Here is a 20,033-nt window from a genome sequence, read left to right as displayed (position 1 = left end):
AAAAAAAATAAAAAATACTTGGAATGAAGATCATTATTCTCCTATCAAAGTGTTGCACATGGAGAAAGTTTGGGTCATGGAACTCGTCGCAACACCAAATCCTCTAAGTTTTAGGGCAAATGAGAGTCTTTGAATCATGCAAGGTGGATTTTGAATGGAGGGCTTTAAAAAATATGAAATAGGCCTTTTACAACTCTCTCATCTCCAAGCCCGTTTTTGCTCTCTTTTGGGCCCTATTTTTATTACCAAGGATGTAAGTTATAGAGTTTTCTTGATTCTCTTACTAGAAACTATATCTAACCAGGCTATATATTTTGTGATGGAGTTCAAGCCATAAGAAATAAGATGCAAAAGATACATTTTTTTTTCGAAAGTCCTCTTTCAAGGGGATGTAGTCGAGCTACAAGCTACACTCCTCACACAGACAACCTTGTGATGTCAAGGCTCGATCCACGACCTGCTGGTTAAAGTGGGTCGTGATGAGCCGAGCCACTTAGGTTTTATATTTTTTGTTTTCAAGCCAGGGTTAGAGACGAGCAAGTTCGTTCTGAGACTCGAACAAAAAAACGCTTGTGTCATTAGCTTCGAGCCTTGAGCAAGTTGGTTCTGAGACAGCTGAGGTGAGAGACGAGCAAGCTTGTTCTGAGACGAGCCACTCAAGCAAGTGCCCACCCCACTCACCTTAGCAAGACTTTTTAAAAAAGTGTCATGCTACGGAACTAGTGTTAATATGAACCCCCATGAGAGCCCACATTGCAAACCGTGATTAGAACCCTCAATTAGCGTGAACTAGATGAATGCGAGAGGGGGAATGCAAACTGATGTCAACAGGGTCTTGTTCCGTCTCATAAATACGGCTGTTGTAACACGATTTGGGCCTTCCCGTGCAGTTGGATCTCTTCAGCACCAACGCACAGACTCTACTCAAAGCGCAGCAGACTCCATGGGGAACCCAACACTGGATTTAATTCTTCCTGCCCTACGTGCCATAGTTCCTGAACTCTCTTCATCACGCCACAAGGGCCAGGCTGGTGTGTACAAATCTATTTTTGCCCATAGTTAGTGTTAATTCCCGCCCCCCAATTAAGCTAAGCTAGATTATGGATAGATTTTAATCTGGAGATTTTTCTTTCTTTTCTTTTTTCATGTCGAATTCAGGTAAGGTTGCAGTTATTGGAGGCTGCCGAGAGTACACTGGGGCACCTTACTTCTCGGCTATATCTGCTTTGAAAGTGGTATAGTATTTCTATTGATAATTGGCTATTTTCTTAAGGGGAAGTAAAGAAGCATTGTAACCTGCTACTACAATTCTTCTTTAGCTAAGATGGGTGAGTAGTCCGGGCCTGCCATGTCCGAACGCAAGTTCATTGGTCAGATTATGTCAGATGGTGGGCGGTCATCTGAAGTGTTATTTTAAGGACTTTGCTTCATCATCAAAAGTTTTGCACAGGGACCTTAAAGTTAACCTTGTTCTTAATTAACCTTTGTAATACCAAGGTTATGATCTTCCACAGCAGCCTAGATTACCTTGTATAGAGAACTTGTTACTCTGACGGAAAGCAGGCACTCCTTTTTGATTCCATTGTCAAACTGGAAGCAATGTATGGCACATGCTTGGGGTTTTAAAATAAATAAATTGTGAAAAGGGTATTGAATTTTAGATGCCACTAGGGTAGATCGAACCCAATGCCTCTTGTTAGAGAGGCACAAGTGATAGCACTGGGCTATAGCGTGGGATGCTATGCTTTTGGGATTTGGGCCGGCAGGGGACTTAAACGCTCATGCCATTAATGAGATTAAACACTTAAAGAAATGGCACACACTAAGTTATCACAACAACCCAAGGTGACTTAAACATAGTGCTGTTAATGAGATTAAGCACTTAAAGATGGCGCACACACAATTATCACATGAACCGGAAAAATAAAAGTGCTTTAGACACCACACTGTGGGCGGATTCCCCCATGAGATATTTCATCATTTAAGGAGTATTTCCAAGTACAAGCTACGAGGGCTTTCCTTCAGCCATATTATCCATTTACAACTTCCGATGCCATTAAGTACATTGATCTTCAAGAATATCCCAAAACACTGAAGCTTGTAGTACTGATCTTCTCCATGCAAAGAGGCCTTCAACCGGAATACATGGAGGGCAACATTTACAACCTGCTCTACTGCAGCTTAAGCCGGTACATCAAGTACTTATGCAGGTAATACAGGTTCCTATCCTTACATGCACTCATGCATTTGGCACCACATTTGATGAAAGTTGTGAGGACTATTAGGGTCAAAAAGGATGTCCATAGTCTCCCCTAACATTGACCCAAATATACGTGACTGAAGACTGCCATGTTGAAAATACATTCCATGCAGGTACTTTGACCTAAAACAATAGTATCAATGGAAGGAACCTGAGGGTTACCTATCACTTTGGTCAAATGAGCTGCCTTGGGCTTGGCCTTCGCATGTGAAAACTCACCTTCATGTGACCCTTTTGGCTGCAAGTGAAACACCTGCCCTCTCGAAGATACTACTGGTGCTTGTGTACATTCCATGCAGGCACTCTGACCTAAAAAAATAGTATCAATGGCAGGAACCTGAGGTTTAACTATCACTTCGGTCAAATGAGCTGCCTTGGGCTTGGTCTTCGCCTGTGACAACTCGCCTTCATGTGGCCCTTGTGACTGCAAGTGAAACACCTGCCCTCACGAAGGTACTACTGGTGCTTGTGATTCTTCTTTGGGTTGGACTCACCCAAAGCCTGGGTTTGGTTTTGTGGAGCCTTCTTAGCCTTAAAATTCTGTTTATGCTATAAAGCCTACTTAGAGGTTTCTGTGGCCTGAGGTTTCTGGGAGACATTCCTCTGAATCTGGCCAGCCACCATTGTCTCCTCATAAATCCTAGCATACCGGATGTCATCCTCTAGTGTCCTGTTATGATTATTTTTCACTTGGAGTTTGTGTTCTTGTGCCAACCCATTGATAAAGAACCCACACAATGTTGTGGTATCCATGTGTGCCGCCTAGGAGTACAACTCTCTAAATCTTTGTAAGTATGTGTGGAAAGACACGTTCTTTATATACAAGTCTGCAAACTTGGCCATGACATCAAACTCATCCTCTGCCTTGAGGAACTTGTCTTGAACTCCGCCCAAGTAGTGGAAAACACAGATGTAGGCCCAGGTACAAGACTTGTAAATGTTGGAAACTGATGTTTATTGCTGAAATCTGAGCACGAGGGAAGCCCGTAGGTGCTGTACAATGGTAAGAAGCAGTAACAGCTGCTAATGACCTCAACTGAATGCTGAAAAATGAGATGAACTGGGGGAAAGGGAGTCAGCTCTTATATATTCCCCCAGGATGCTAGTTGGCCAGCTGTAGCAGGTCGACAACATGATAGTAGCATAAAATGCTACAAAAATGCTTAAAAATACCAAAAAAATGGTAGAAAAATGTTGAATGATCTTTGCTAAGATATGCCAATGCAGGACCTCATAAATGGCCAATACAAGCATGAAAAAGGTGATGTAGACCCTTTGGAGATGATGTAATCCAACACCTCCTCTTCAGCGCTAGAGGGGCGGTCCAATACCAGCACGCTGAAGTAACACCTCCATAGTAGCTCTCGGAAGTGGTTTGGTCTCAACTTGCCACCGGTCTTACCTGCCTCCGCTTTTTGGTCTGGAGTAAGCTTGGGCGCATTGGTCGAGTTCTTGGAGCCAGAGGCTCCTATGCTCTGTCCTGGGGAAGACCTTGTCTGGTTCTGGCCTTTTCCCCTCGAGGTGGTAGCCTTGGGAGTAGCCGGCTAGGAAGTCTTGGGCTTTCCACCATTGTGCTTCATTTCAGCACTCTGCGCAAGCAAGAGTGCATCTTCGAAGGTGGCTGGCCTAAACATACGCACCTTCCACTGGATTTGCGTGTCAAGACCATACATTAATTGCCCTTTCTTGTCCGTATTAGATAAGCCTAATTGCAAATATAAGTTCGAAATTTTGTTGGCAAAGTGAAGTATGGGTTGCGCGTTTTGACGGGCTCCCCTAAACTCGTCTTCGAGTCGCTCAAGGTAATGGGGCAGTAGAAACTGCTGCGTAAGGTCGCGGACAAACTCGTCCCAAACATAAGCTACCATACCTAATTCGGTGTGGGCATGAGTCCACTGGGTCCAGCAGGGAATGGCCTCACCTTTTGAGTACCAACTAGCTAAGATTACCCTGTCAGTATCATTTTTTCTAACTGCGGCAAAGTAAGCTTCAAATTGATGCAACCATGAATAAAGTAAGCTTCAAATTGATGCAACCATGAATAAAGAGTTGTGGAGTCGAGTTTACCATTATACTTACTGAAATTCATTTTCTCGGGAAAATGATTTGAGGAAGCCACTGGTGTGAGTCTTGCGCCAAAGCCGCAAGGTATCGCTCATGTTCCATGTGTCGCATGGAGTCGTCTTCTCGTTGTCTGATCTCCAATGGACGCATCTGCAACTCAAGCATCGAACTCGGCTGCGGTTGTGACCCTTCGAGAGTGTCCTGCGTAGAGGATCTGGTATTTGGGAAACGGAAGGAGAGGGAGGAGGTGACGGAAAACGCGGAGCTAGAGAACGGGTGCGCTCTTCCACAGCCAGTATTTGCGCCTTCTACTCTTCCAACTTGGTACTCTAGTCTGCGATTGCTCGCATTAGTTGTTGGAACATCTCTTTGACACCCATGCCTAATGCCCTAGCTGGGCTGTCTGGTGCACTTTGGTCCCAAGGTTCTTGGTCTCTCTCGTCGTCGTAGCTCGCCATAGCAGGAAAATGCACCTCCTTTCCGGAACGCAATCTGACCATCCACTATGTGTGTGGGAGACTTCCGGAGGCTGAAAACCAACTGTCCTTCGAGGGGCAGGAGTCACTCCAGAAGGGGTGGTCTACTGGAGTCTGAAAACCAACCACACGAGCGAGAAAACATTTCTGGTTTCTTGTTGAATCTTTACACTTGAAGTAGGCTCTGATACCATTGTAATGTGCGGAAGCTTCGGGGGAGATCAGTAACTTCAATGCTTAGAAATCAGCACACTTTTCGCGACGAAAATAACGCACAAAACTGAATATAAATGTGCAGAAAATAGAGAGAGAGAGAGAGAGAGGGAGAAGAGGACACAGTATTGGGTCCCGAATACCCTCTGTAGGGCCCCCACCACGGATGGTGTATTTGCTTTTATTAGAATGATGCAAATCTGAAAATAAAAGAGTGAACCTGAACCTTCTTGGCTAAGGAGAATCCTCTGCCCTTGACCTTCAATCCTTCACCCTTTGCGTTAGCTTCTCCTTGGCTGTCCTGGCCCTTGAGTTAGCTCCAACACTTTGTGAATTATGAGATGGGGAGGACTGATTTATGCTATGGGTATTTATAGCCTTCTCAAATATTGGTCGGCTGGTTTTACCCCAGTCGGCTGACTGAAAAGAGCCCCACGACTGCATACAGTAGTATTTAATGCTGAAAAAACCATGTGCATTCACACCTACGACAGGCTGGCCATCATGCGCTTTTGTTATGGACTGCTGGGCAGCCTGTGTGGGCTGCCCCACACCTGGCTGACAGGCTTTAAAGGGCATGATGCCCTGTCGGCTGCCTGTCCAGAGGCCCTAGGGCTGGCCGACAGCCCTTTCAGCCCATCCCATGGCTGGTGGGCACAGCCGAGGCCCTCCTGGCCCTTTGGGGCTGGTTCTACACCTCGCCCATGCCCACATTACTGTTCTTGGGGTAGCCCTATGGGCTGGCCCCATCCCTACATGCAAATCCTACATGTCTACACAGAGGTTTGGCATCCAGTATCATACTAGAAACACAGATTTACTGACATCATTCCAGAGGGAGACTCATAGCGCGGATTGGCACTGTTTCGTGTGCAGGACAATGCACACTTGACCTCGGATGAATGGAGTGGAACCTTGGCTGACTCGTCCCGGACTGGGCTCACATGGGACCAATTTTCTGTCAGAATATGCAGCGGAAATGATAACCAAACTTGGGTGTACAAGAGCAAGTAGACTGCAGAAAATAAACAGCACAAGAAACATAGAGAGATAGGTGTGTAAACTCTTCTCTATACACAAGATCCCGAGAAAACTGAATGAGGAAGTGGTGGGGGCCTATTTATATGCCCCTGGGAGAGCAGTCGGCCAGCAATGTATATATCCACGACTGCATAAATGCAGTCGGCCAGCAGAAAAATGCCCACGACTGTGTGAATGCAGTCGGCCAGCAGTCCAGAAGCCTACGCATCACCTGTGTGCAGTCGGCCAGCCACAGGACTGCTGTTGGGACAGTCGGCCAGCCCTGGAGTGCTCTTGCCAACCTCTGGCATCCCTCCCCACCATAGAAAAAATGGGAAAAAATAGGGAAAAATACGGGGAGTGAGGAAAAATGATAAAACACCTTATACAGGGCGGGCACACCCACAACAGAGGCCCTGGTGTATAAATATAGACAGGAGATGACTTCTAACATTTTCCACCCCAGGTCATGCACCTTCTTGTTCAGATATGTCTACGTGGCATCCAAGTGCGGGATGCACGTGACATTGTCCTTGGTAGAACAGTAGGCCAGTCGAAGAAGGCCCAACTCGATCCAGTCGTGTACAAAATGATAATGCACTTCAATATGCTTGGATCATCCCCGTATCACAGGATTCTGTGCTAGAGCAATAGCACTCTGAGAATCCGAGGAAAATAGTAACTGGGAAAGTGTCGGCACAGCACAAATGCTCCAGAATTTGATGAATCCAAAGTGCCTCAGTGGAGGAGAGAAGATAGGATTTATACTCAGCCTCGGTGGAAGAGGCAGAAATAGTCCTCTGCTTTTGAGACTTCCAAGAAACCAATCCAGTACCAAGCATGAAGCAATATCCAGATGTAGACCTCTGAGTATCAATGCAGCCTGCCCAATCAGAATTTGTGAAGCCAACCAAATCAGCACCATTGGAGTAGGCGATGCCATAATCTGAAGTACCTCGAAGATAACAAAGAACTCTCGACCTTCGAGCGGCTGATGAGAACGGGCTGAGAACACTCATAGCATAGGAGATGTTTGGACAGGTGTTGGCAAGGTAAAGCAATGAGCCAACAATCTGCCGGTACTCTGTGGAATCCACCAAGGGTGTATCATCCTCCTTGGATAACTTGGCATTGGGATCCATGGGACGAGAGAGGTGTACAATTTGAAAACCCATAAAGTGTGAGCAGCTTCCTCACATACTTCTGTTGAGAAATGAAGATACAGACATCTTTCTGCCAAACCTCCAGCCCAAGAAAATAATGTAGAAGGCCAAGATCAATCATCTCAAATGTCTTTGAAAGCTTGGAGTGAACCTGTGTGACCATCCCAGTATCTGAGCGAGAAAGAATGAGGTCATCAACATACAAAACAATGACACAAATATCTCCATTAGAAAGAAGCACATAGAGATTGCTGTCAGCATATGCCCTCTCAAAGCTAAGAGATAACAAAAAGGCATCAATCTTCTGATACGAGGCACGGGGTGTCTGTTTGAGACCATAAAGAGCCTTCTGTAGAAGATAAACATGGGTGTCCTGTCCTTGAATCACAAAACCAGGAGGCTGACTTCCTTCTCTAAATCTCCATTCAGAAAAGTGGATTTGACATCCATCTGGAACACGGGCCATCTGAAGTGTGCAGCCAGAGCCAAAATAATCCTAATGGTGGTATACCTGGTTGTAGGAGAGTCTTCACCTGCCTTTTGAGCATATCCTTGTGCAATAAGGCGGGCTTTGTACTTGTCCAAAGTACCATCTGCATGAAACTTGACTTTGAAAATCCATTTCACACCAATAACACGACGATGTAAAGGCCGTGGTACCAAAGACCAAGTGTTATTCTTCTCAATAGAGGCCATCTCTGCTTCCATGGCTTTGTGAAAGAGCCTCTTTTGGACTCTCAGGCTCATCAATCTCCTTTAAAACAATCCTTTAATAAAACCATTATATCACTGATCACAATACTCCAAAATATCCGGTTGAATCTTAATTTTCACACGAGAGCATAATTCACTGTGTGATAAGATGTGGAAGCCCGAGATGAATAGCGAGGTCCAAGGGTGGTGGTAGAGATCTGGTTATGGAGCTGTGCATCAGTGAGACCAAAATCTCTAAAGAGTTGCTAAACCCACAGAGGTAGGTCGCCTTCCTCTCAAAGTGTGAAGAAGAAGATCCAGCTACAGTAGAGGACTCATCCGATGCTGCTGGAAGTGTGATGAGGTAAGCACTGGTGATGGTAATCCCGGAGTCAAAGCAGGACTTGTAGAGGAACTGGGAGCTGCAGAAGCTGATGCAACAATTATCAGTCCGGAGGAATGAAACTCTATCCCCAGACTGATTTTCCACCATCGCGATCCAAGTCCTGAAACTGGCAAAAGCATCCGACTTGCGAGCGAGAAAACATACCCAGACTTTGTGAGTGAAATCATCCACAAGAAGAAGAAAATATCGAGCCCCGCCAAGAGACTCAACCTCCATAGGTCCTGCAAGATTTGCATGTATAAGCTCCAGTCTTCGGGTTGCTCGATGAGTGGCCTCCTCTAGAAATGCATCTCGATGATGTTTGCCCATCATGTAGGATGAGTAGATGTGAGAGAGACCTGAGCTGAGGTAGTCCGCTGACAACCTGCTTAGAATGGAACTTTTGTAAGGCAGCAATGGGTACATGACCGAAGCGAGAATGCCACAGAGAAGTATCTGCCTTAGAAACCAAAGCCAACATAGGTGAGAAAAGCTGATGAATATGGGAATCAGTGTGAGGGATCTAGGAAGAAAAATCGGTGATCTTGTAGAGACCCCCATCATGGACTCCATTGGCAACAACCGAGAGAGTCTTCCTGTCGATTACTTCGATGACCTCATCATCAAAGTACACACCAAGTCCCTTTTGAGAAGCTTTGTATACTGAAAACAGATTTTTGGAAATCCGTGGTACATGTAGAACATCATGTAAGGTGGCAGAAGAACCCAAAGAAACATTACCAACACCGGTGATAGGAAGCGAAGAGTTGTCACGGATACGAATTGAAGAAGAGAGAGTGTAACTCGCGGCGGGTGCCCAGGGGACTAGGGCCTTTGACACACTTGTTGATACCATCAATGCATATTAAAACATTTAAACATGGCCACAGCCTTAACACATATCCATCATCACTTTGCATAAAACATAAAGCTGGACAAAACATCCACAAATGCTGCAAATGGAGCTTGCACGAGTGACACTGCATAGAGGCCGGAATGGGCCGACTCCCCCCTTGGAGTATTTTATTACCCAAGGAGAATAATATCATGTACAAGCTTTGAGGGCCTTACTCTCCCCACGGGAGATGCCGGATTATCCATATACAAATGCCATAACACAGCCCAACACGAGGCAACCAAGCCGGAACATAGGCTGTAGAAATGCCGAGCCAACAATATAATCCATATACCTCCGTGTTGGTACTGATTCTTCCCCAAAAACCATGGGTCTTCATGCAATAGAGTTGGTACAGCAAGTACCACTCTCCATTCAGCCGGTACAGTAGGTACAACGGCTGGTACAGCAGGTACAATGGTTGGTACAGCCAGTACGGTGGCTGGTACAGCAAGTACAGAAGCTGGTACAGCAAGTACAATGGGTGGTACAACAAGTATAGAAGCTGGTACAGCTGGTACACGGGCTGGTACAGCAAGTACAACAAGTACAAATGTTGGTACAACAAGTACAAATGGCTAGAAATCATAATAAATGATTAAATACCCTTGCCTTCAGTATTTCTTCGCGATGGAAACCTCCCCAAAACAGTCCCATACAGTCGGTATTCTTCATGGGCAGCCTTCAAGTGAGAGAGAAAGAGAGTAGCCATCATTAGGGAAGCCTTCAACGGTGGTAGAGGCTAGTGTGCAGCAAGAGAGCCTCCATTAATGAAGAGAGAGGGCTCCAATTTATAGATTTGGGCCTCCCATGAGCTAAAATGGCAAGAGAAGGCTACAATGACAAGTGGAGAGCCACACAATAGCTGAAGTGACAAGTGTGAGGCCACTTGTCTCACTTTGATCCACTTTATAACAAGTGTCAGGCCACATGTCTCACTTTGATCCACTTTTCTAACAAGTGTTAGGCCACTTGTCTCACTTTGGTCCACTTTCTTGCCACACGTCCCAATCTAAGAGATGGGTCCTTCCATAATCTTTACCTCTAAAAATATCCCAACTGGTAGACATTCTGTCATAGGCACTTTGCCAACTCTTGGTATCTGCTCAATTCCAGATGTAATGACGCGAACAGAATTTCCATCGGAGTCGGGCCAAAAATAGCAACTCTCCTAAATTTTAGGAGTATGGTCCTTTGTATTCTAGGATAATCCCCCATTCCCAAAGCTTGTACTTTCCAAATATTTAGACATCTTGGAGTCCACCAGACCCCTTTCATACTGGGAAATGTCCAGGTTGGTGACATCCTCCCCAGTTTCTTAAAAGTTGTCCGCAACTTTAAGCTCCAAGCCATATGTTCAATATATAATCATGTCCCATCAAGTGGGCGAGATGAAACAGTCTCAAAAATCCAATATAACTGAAGAATCCATGTCCCAAAGAAATGGGTGAGACCAAACAAGTCTCCATAATACCAATATCATGTCCCAAAATAAATGGGCGAGACAAATCAGCCCCATAAGTCCAGATATCATAATCATGTCCCAAGATAAATGGGCGAGACAAATCAGTCCCATAAGTCCAGATATCATAATCCATGTCCCAAGTACATGGGCGAGACAAAACAGTCCCATAAGTCCAGATATCATAATCCATGTCCCAAGTAAATGGGCTAGACAAAATAAGTCTCCTGCCAACAAGACATCGGTCCACATGACCCTTGGCATAGACATAAGTCCCGTCATGTCCACTTTACCACTTACACTCGGTGTTGGTACTCTGACCACACACCTTGGATGAGAAGTGGGCTTACAAGAGACACACAATGAGCTGGAACGGCCGACCCCTCCCTTGAGTAAATTGTATTACTATTGGAGAAATTCAATACATAGCTTCACGGGCATCCATTGCTAAATCCTCCATGCCAATGCATATGAAATTCAGCACTTAGAAAATAATGGTATGTCGATGTAGATCACCAAGGAGCTGCCTTGACGCCCGGCCCGACTTCAGTGCCCATATTCTCTACCATTGGCTCTATGTTCTACCAAGCAAGGTAGCAACATCTTAAAGAGCACTTAGGACGAGAAATACTACACAGGGCGGCTAAACAAGGAGTCCTGAAAACAATCACTCGCAGGCATAGATAACCTGGTGTTCCATACGCATTTCTGCTACACATATTTTATAGGCATTTCGGCCACCAATAGTTTGTAGGCATTTCGGCTACCAACTCACACTACCCTCTCAAGTGCCCATGTTCCCTTCCATCTGCTCTCTATTGTTCCACGCACACATGGTAGAAACAATCTTCAAGAGAGCATGTAGAACAAGAGAACACTACACAGGGTATGTTGTGCTTGTCACTACCCTTTGAAGTGCCCATGTTCCCTTCCATCTGCTCTCTATTGTTCCACCCTCACATGGTAGAAACAATCTTCAAGAGAGCACGTAGGACAAGAGAACACTACACAAGGTAAGTGAACCATGAGTTCCATAAGTTCAATGCATCCCAAATAAAGGGAGCCAAAAAGAATAATCCATAAACCTGAGGATGGATCCAAATCCCTAGAAAAGAAGTCTAGGAATCCATAGACTTGTATACCATAATCCTTGTATACCATAACTCTTACCACATACTCCGTGCTAACCACACACCTTGGAGTAGAGGTGGACTTTATCCATAAAAGCATCATATCCATGAGATATCCAAAGATTTCTTCTTTATAAACTCGGACAAATTCGTCCATAGAAATTGCTTGTGAAGCCCAATATCTATGTAAATCTCGTCCAAGAAAGAAATCTCCATGGATGTAATCCATCCCAATAAAGGGAGCCATGAAAAGAATTCATCCCATTAAAGGGAGCCATAAACAATGTTTCCCTGAAACCATCTCAAGCAAACAATAACACCTTTCTCCTTGCATAGCTATACAAGGGTTAGTGAACATCAAAAACACTTCATAGTAAATAGCAAAAGCACTAACTTTGTAAACTCAAAGTATACTTAGCTTTTCTTTGCCAGGTTGGTCATGAAGCCAGAAGAAATATCTCGTCACCATATCCTTAAGATATCCTAAGATATATCTCCATATAGCTTGCCTGTAAGCTTGATAATATAATCCACAATATCCATATGGAAAGAGTGCTAAACGTGTGCACATAAAGCCAACTCCATACTTCCAAGATAAATTTTGTGAATTCATAAATCCTTAGACCAAGCTGTCTAGTGCTCATGCTCTTGCTTCATAGGCTCTGAAGTGACTCGCCATGCTTAATAGCAATGATGGTAAGTGTGGTCCCCACTCGAGATCTTTTCTCTTCCTTATTGATAGAAGGAAGCCTCCGCTTCCAAGAAAGCCTATGCTCTGATACCAATGTAACTCGCGGCGGGTGCCCAGGGGACTAGGGCCTTTGCACACTTGTTGATACCATCAATGCATATTAAAACATTTAAACATGGCCACAGCCTTAACACATATCCATCATCACTTTGCATAAAACATAAAGCTGGACAAAACATCCACAAATGCTGCAAATGGAGCTTGCACGAGTGACACTGCATAGAGGCCGGAATGGGCCGACTCCCCCCTTGGAGTATTTTATTACCCAAGGAGAATAATATCATGTACAAGCTTTGAGGGCCTTACTCTCCCCACGGGAGATGCCGGATTATCCATATACAAATGCCATAACACAGCCCAACACGAGACAACCAAGCCGGAACATAGGCTGTAGAAATGCCGAGCCAACAATATAATCCATATACCTCCGTGTGGGCTGATTCTTCCCCAAAAACCACGGGTCTTCATGCAATAGAGTTGGTACAGCAAGTACCACTCTCCATTCAGCCTCTCCATTCAGCCGGTACAGTAGGTACAGTGGCTGGTATAGTAGGTACAGTGGTTGGTACAGCCGGTACGGTGGTTGGTACAGTAGGTACAGCAAGTACAGAAGCTGGTACAGTCAGTACAATGGGTGGTACAGCAAGTATAGAAGTTGGTACAGCTGGTATAAGGGCTGGTACAGCAAGTACAACAAGTACAAATGCTGGTACAACAAGTACAATGGCTAGAAATCATAATAAATGATTAAATACCCTTGCCTTCAGTATTTCTTCGCGATGGAAACCTCCCCAAAACAGTCCCATACAGCCAGTATTCTTCATGGGCAGCCTTCAAGTGAGAGAGAAAGAGAGTAGCCATCATTAGGGAAGCCTTCAACGGTGGTAGAGGCTAGTGTGCAGCAAGAGAGCCTCCATTAATGAAGAGAGAGGGCTCCAATTTATAGATTTAGGCCTCCCATGAGCTAAAATGGCAAGAGAAGGCTACAATGGTGGAGAGCCACACAATAGCTGAAGTGACAAGTGTGAGGCCACTTGTCTCACTTTGATCCACTTTATAACAAGTGTCAGGCCACTTGTCTCACTTTGATCCACTTTTCTAACAAGTGTTAGGCCACTTGTCTCACTTTGGTCCACTTTCTTGCCACATGTCCCAATCTAAGAGATGGGTCCTTCCATAATCTTTACCTCTAAAAATATCCCAACTGGTAGACATTCTGTCATAGGCACTTTGCCAACTCTTGGTATCTGCTCAATTCCAGATGTAATGACGCGAACAGAATTTCCATCGGAGTCAGGCCAAAAATAGCAACTCTTCTAAATTTTAGGAGTGTGGTCCTTTGTATTCTAGGATAATCCCCCATTCCCAAAGCTTGTACTTTCCAAATATTTAGACATCCTGGAGTCCACCAGACCCCTTTCATACCGGGAAATGTCCAGGCTGGTGACAGAGAGTTTGGTAGTCCTCCGAGATATGGGACTGATTGGTCATGTGGCACAAGCATCACACTATCACCAACCCATTTCACCGCTTCAGGTGTGTCACTAACCTCTTCAGGAGAAGTCATATCTGTGATCACGAGGAATGAATCCTTTGAAGAAGTGGATGAATCTGTGATTGCCATGTATGGAACTTTGGCAGATCCCTCCTCTGAAACTTTGCCTTAATCTTTGGTGTTGTCCTTGTCAGATGCTTTAGGAGCATCATGGGCTTTATACTTGGCTTTTGCTGCTCGAGAATCATCACGACGAGCAAAGCAGCGAGCCTCAGTATGACCTGTCCTTCCACAATAATCACATTCTTTGCTTCTTGGATTCCTTAGAATCCTGTTTACCCTTGCCTTTTGCCTTTGTTATTGTTGTTGTTGTTGGAGTTCCCTTTTCTGCCTTTGTCTTTGCCCTTGTCAGAGGCAACAAAAGCAGACTCCGACTTGCCTTTTCTGCGAAGCATGCACTTGTGTAGATAACTCACGACTTCCTCAAAAGGGGGGAGAGGATCATGGAAATAAATATTATCCCTGAAAGAATCAAAGGAGGCAGGCAACTTACCAAGAAGTTTATGGATGGGATTGTTGATGGTGCTCTCGTATTCCTCAAGTTGCAGCTTGATACAGGAGAACTCTCCAATCTTCTCGATCAAGTTATCTGACTCAGTGATGGTAAGCTTCTCCAGATCTGACTCCAATTTGGCAATCTTCATTGTCGAAACTCTCCCATACCTCCTCTGGATCTCTGTCCACATCTGATGAGCATTACTCGGAGAGGAGACAAACTGTGCCTGTATGGATGGAGTCATGCAATGTATGATGATAAGACGAGCTCGAGCATCCAATATGCTTCTCAAAGCAGGGTCCACCAAGTGAGGGGTGGAGATAGCCATCCACACAGTGGCTCCTTCCAACAACAATTGAGTGTAGAAAGACCAAGTATGATAGTTGGATGCTGTAAGCTTCATGGAGTCACTGACTTGGGGAGGATTGTAGGATGGTATGTGGGTAGGGGTGGGAGCAAGACCTGGATGAGAGAAACTTAGAGAGGAAAGATTGGGAATAGGCTCCACCTGTGGAGCAATGGGAGTAGGGGATCCAGGCTGTGATGGTGCTGGAGAATCAATAGGAGAAGGAGCAGCAGTAGAGAAACCTCGTGAAGCCATGTCCTCTGACAAGAAACCTTCTCTGAAGAAAGGGGCTGGAAAAATTCAGCAAGTCCTCCTCTTAGGCTGTGCATAGCAAGAAGAAAGGGAGGGTGGGAAACTAAAAGGAGAGGAAGAAGATCTCTCCAAGATGTAGTTCTCTGTCCTCAGCACCTAGAAGAGGGCTTCAGCAATCAGAAAAATTAGCAATCTTTGCTGAAAATTCAGAAATACAACAGTCCCATGTGTCAGATGAAGAAAACGCAGCACTCTTGAGGAAGCCTCTCCTCCCGGAAGAAAAACGCAGCACCTTCTACGCTGAAATCTGCAGAAAATGCAGCAAACTGTTGAAGCCTCTGCTCCAAAACATAAAACACAGCTTTCTTCTGCTCATAGGTCAGCGTTTTTCTCTGATACCATGAAAGAAAGTGAAGCAATATAAAACACAGATGTAGGCCCAGGTACAAGACTTGTAAATGCTGAAAATTGATGTTTATTGCTGAAATCTGAACACGAGGGAAGCCCCAGGTGCTGTACAATGGTAAGAAGCAGTAGCAGTTGCTAAGGACCTCAACTAAATGCTGAAAAATGAGATGAACTGGGGGAAAGGGAGTCAGCCCTTATATACTCCCCTAGGATGCTGGTCGGCTAGCTGCAGCAGGCCGACAGCATGACAGTAGCATAAAATGCTACAAAAAATGCCTAAAAATACCAAAAAATGGTAGAAAAATGCTGAATAATCTTTGCTAAGATATGCCAATGCAGGGCCTCATAAATGGCCAATACAAGCATGAAAAAGGTGATGTAGACCCTTTAGAGATGATATAATCCAAGAGAATCTTCTCGGTTTCTGGGAATGGGTGGAACTCAAAGTTTACGTTTGAGGAGTTGATCGAGGAGTCAACCATCTCTAGTATAACTATTTGGTCCTCCATGCTCTTTTCACATGATAGAACTCATGCCTGGACACATGGATAGGATGATGGACACATGGAAATAGGCTTCCTAAAGTTGGAATTGGAAAAACCACTCGTTTGGGTCAAAAAGCAAGAAAAAGCAAAAGTCAAACTTTGTTGACCAAAAAGTTGAGGGCACCGTTGGAAAGAGCACGTCGAATTGAGTCAAAAAGCAATAAGCCGCTTTTTCAAAAAGTAGCTCCAGGGCCTAAAAGCAAGGCTGTGAAGTTGTAAAAGCATAAATCAAGAACTTTGACTATTATTAAAGCAAAAGCAAGGAGGCAAAGCAAAAGCATGGGAATAAAACAAAAGCTAGGGAAATAAAGGCAAAAGCAGGCATCCCCTCAAGTAATTAAAGACCATGTACCCTCTTGGTGGACCATAGAAGAACTCAAGAAGTACGTGTGGAGAACTCCCTGTTGGGGTAAAGGCATTATGCCCACCCTTTTAGTGTGTACAAGCCCATAAGTTATAGTACATAGTACACTTAGTACTTTTAATGTACTAAGTGCACTATGTGTACTAGTGCAAATATACATGTGTGATAGGGGAGTGACACACTCATATCATGAGTTGACTTATCCCCACATATCTCTCTCTCTCTCTCTCTCCCTTCTTTCTCTGTGTATGTCTCCCACATGAAACCCTAATTCTCCCATTCAACTGGTATCAGAGCCAAGTTGGCGACCCTGCCTATTGCGAAACTGTCTTTCAACCTTCCGACTGCAGTAATGTTGCAGCCAAGCGACACTCTGTATCTCGTGGCTCTTGAGGCGACTTGACAGTGCTGTTGAGGTGACACAAGGTGCACACAAGCGAGGCAACAGGTGGCTGGCTTGGGTGTTGCAGGTGTCAGTAGCTGCCATGACAGGCAGCGCAGCAAAGCAAGCACAGTAGGCACAGGTGCTGCAAAGCGCTGCACAGCAGGCATTTAGTCAGCGCACAACAGGTGGCGAACCTGGAAGAGCTACGGGCAGAATTGCAGCGCTGGAAGTTGCCTGTGTGCAGAATTGGCCACGTGTTGCAGCCCCTTCGCTTCAGCGACTGGATATCAGGTGAAGCGCAGGGCTTGCAGGTGTGTGTCCAAGCAGGCAAGGTTGAAGTGCGCCAGCCTGGCTCGTATGTGTGCGAAACTGTAGCCGCCCGATTTGGCTTCCCGTTTGAGGTCCTGTCGCCCACGAGGAGAGTTTCGCAACGCTAGCGTCGCCTTGCCGCCAGGCAAACGTGTGTGCTGGTTCTCGTGTGCTGGGCGCAGTCTGTGCGCCTAGTGGCCATCGCTACACCTGTACGAACATAGCAACAACCACTTGGCGCCGGGAATTGATCCAGCTGCATCCAGTCGCATCCAGCTGCACACCTCGCAGCCATCCAGTGGCTTCATCGTGTCAACCTGGTCCTCTGCGCCACAAGAGCTCCTTAGCTATCGCCCACCTGCACAGCAACAGCTCCTTCATGAGTCATCAAATTTGACAACCCCCTTTTCGTGCAGGATTAATCAGAAATTTCAGAGGTACATGCTTCAATTTTTTTTGGGTATTTGCAATTGAGCAGGTACAATCATCAATTGAGCAGGTACAGGTGCCAAATTGCTCAAATTTTGAGCAAAATTGGCAAAATTGGGTGACATTGGTCACATTCAGGATCAATTTGCAGGAAATTGGATGTCAAAATTTGGGGCTTTTGATGTAATTGTGCAATTGGGCATTCATACATGCTGTATGATGTGAGCAATCTCACATTCGGGCCTAAATTGCAGTGCAGATCAAAGGGCTTTTGTGCCGATTGGGTTGATTTGCATGCAGGCACTGGCATTTGATGCTTTGGGCAATGTGTTGATGCCTGTCAAGCACTCAATGTGCCTGTAAATCAAGGGGCTTTTATGTACTAGATGTTTATGTGGCCAGGGGGAAGCACTGTGAAGACTCTGGATGCCTTCATGTGCGTCAATGTACCATGTATGATCAGAAATTGATCTTAAATCAAGGGGCTTTTCAAGATTTTATGCTTGTTGAGCTTGGCAAAGCAGTAGGCAAGACTTTTATGCCTTGAATCCTCAGAAATCAGCTTGCAGTCAAGGGGCTTTTGCCCAATTTCTGTTCGGGACTGTTGTATGCAGTGGTCGGGACTGTAAAAGTCTGATTGTCACTCATTTGGACAGCCAGGAGAGCATTTATTGTTGCTGTATTTGCTGGTACAGATTTGGTACAACTTTGTGCAAGTTTTGGCATGGCTGCACATTGATTTGAGTGAGGAAAAGGCTCAATTTCAGCTGCTGTACTTGCCGGTACAGATTTGGTACATCATTGGTGAGCACTTGGTACTGTTGTACAGTACTTTGGAAGGGCAACAGAGCATATTTAAGTTGCTGTCCTAAATCTGCAGCAACCAGATTTTGGTGATTTCATCACATACAATGGGAGTAGAGTTGCATTTGTGCTTCCGCAGTGGGAGATAAACTTTGGGAGAACAACTGTGAGCACTTTGTGTGCTTTTGGTGCAGTGTTTGCACATTTTGCAGGGAGTCAGGCATTGATAGGTTGCATATTGCTATGGCAACCACAGGTGAGAGCTCTTCATTGCTTCACATCAAGAAGCTTGAAGGCTCACATAACTATGATATTTGGCAAACCTAGTGCTATAATGTGTTGCTCCAGAAGAAGCAGCACAAGCCTATCAAAGAAAGGGGTGTAATGCCCGCTTCTCTTACTGTTGAAGAGTGGGAAGATATGGATGAGCTGGCAAGATCTACTATCATGTTGTCTGTGTCAGACTCCTTACTTTTCGGCATTCGTGAAGAGAAGACAGCTTGGGGAATGTGGCAAAGATTGCAGGACTTGTATGCCCAGCAAAGTGCCTCAAGCAAAGTGTATTGGTTGAAGAAACTCATAGGTTTTCAAATGAAGGAAGGGGCGTCTATGACAGCCCATCTAAATGAGTTTAATGGTATTGTCAGCCAGGTAATCAATCAAAAGTTGGCAATGGACGATGAGTTCAAAGCCACCTTTCTCTTATGCACTTTGCCAGAGAGTTGGGACACATTCAGGACAGCCACTAGCAATTCGAATGCTATGCTGTCATATGCAGATGTTCAGGGTGCTCTTCTTCAAGAGGAGATGAACAGGAAAAACAACTCTGTTGGAAAGTCCAATGCAATGAATGCACGTGGGAGATCCCAGCAAAGGGGTAAAAGCCAAGAACGGGGAAGGAGCAAGTCCCGCTCCAAAAAGGACTTGGAATGCCATTATTGTGGCAAGAAGGGACACATCAAAAAGCAATGCTACAAATGGAAGAATGATCAAAAGGAAAAGGGAAAAGGCAAAGACAAAGACAAAGACAAAGATGAAGCCAAAGAAGCAAAGCCAAAGGGCAAAAGTGGAGTCAAGATTGAAGAAGTCAATGTGTCACATGCAGGTGACAGTGAGGATGAGGTCCTATTCACGTCTTCACTTGATGCCCATTCACTTCTTGCAGGAGATGGTCATGGTATGCACGCATGGATCATTGATTCAGGTGCCTCCTTTCATGTCACAGGTTGCAGAGACTTGTTTGTTAGGTATACTGCTGGCAATGAAGGAGTAGTTTATTTGGGTGACAACCATGCATGCAAGATTCTTGGCAGAGGTGATGTGAGGCTTGTGTTTTCAGATGGCTCACAGCTTATGCTCCATGATGTCAGGCATGTGCCTGAGATCCAGAAGAACCTGCTTTCTACTGGACAGCTTGATGATGCTGATTATGTTACCACATTTGGTCGTGGAAAGTGGAAAATTAGTAAGGGCTCACTGGTTGTTGCCAGAGGCTCTAAGGTGGACACTCTTTACTTTATGCATGCTAATGTTTGTCACCATGTTAATGTAAATGCAACCGAGCTGCCGGAAATCTCTATGTGGCATAGCTGGTTGGGACACATGAGTGTCAAAGGAATGGAGCAATT

At 45.1% G+C, this 20,033-nt stretch overlaps 1 protein-coding gene across 3 annotated transcripts in view; it reads left to right on the top strand.

Annotated features, from left to right (window-relative positions):
* The first annotated feature begins 718 nt into the window (after window positions 1-718).
* Window positions 719-20,033, top strand: part of LOC147610072 (pfkB-like carbohydrate kinase family protein) — a 61,230-nt gene continuing 41,915 nt past the window's right edge. For all 3 annotated transcript variants that reach the window (XM_086786903.1, XM_086786902.1, XM_086786904.1), the window contains exons 1-2: window positions 719-1,031; window positions 1,159-1,235. In XM_086786903.1, the coding sequence (XP_086643029.1) occupies window positions 794-1,031; window positions 1,159-1,235 (315 nt within the window). In that variant the 5' untranslated portion in view covers window positions 719-793. The remainder of the gene's footprint in view (window positions 1,032-1,158; window positions 1,236-20,033) is intronic.

The sequence above is a fragment of the Cibotium barometz genome, chromosome 50 (assembly GCF_041138505.1).
Source record: "Cibotium barometz isolate CiBa-2024 chromosome 50, ASM4113850v1, whole genome shotgun sequence".
NCBI classification, from domain to species: Eukaryota; Viridiplantae; Streptophyta; class Polypodiopsida; order Cyatheales; family Cibotiaceae; genus Cibotium; species Cibotium barometz.
Note: the sequence above shows the minus strand (reverse complement) of the source record. Positions and strands in the feature narration are given on the sequence as shown.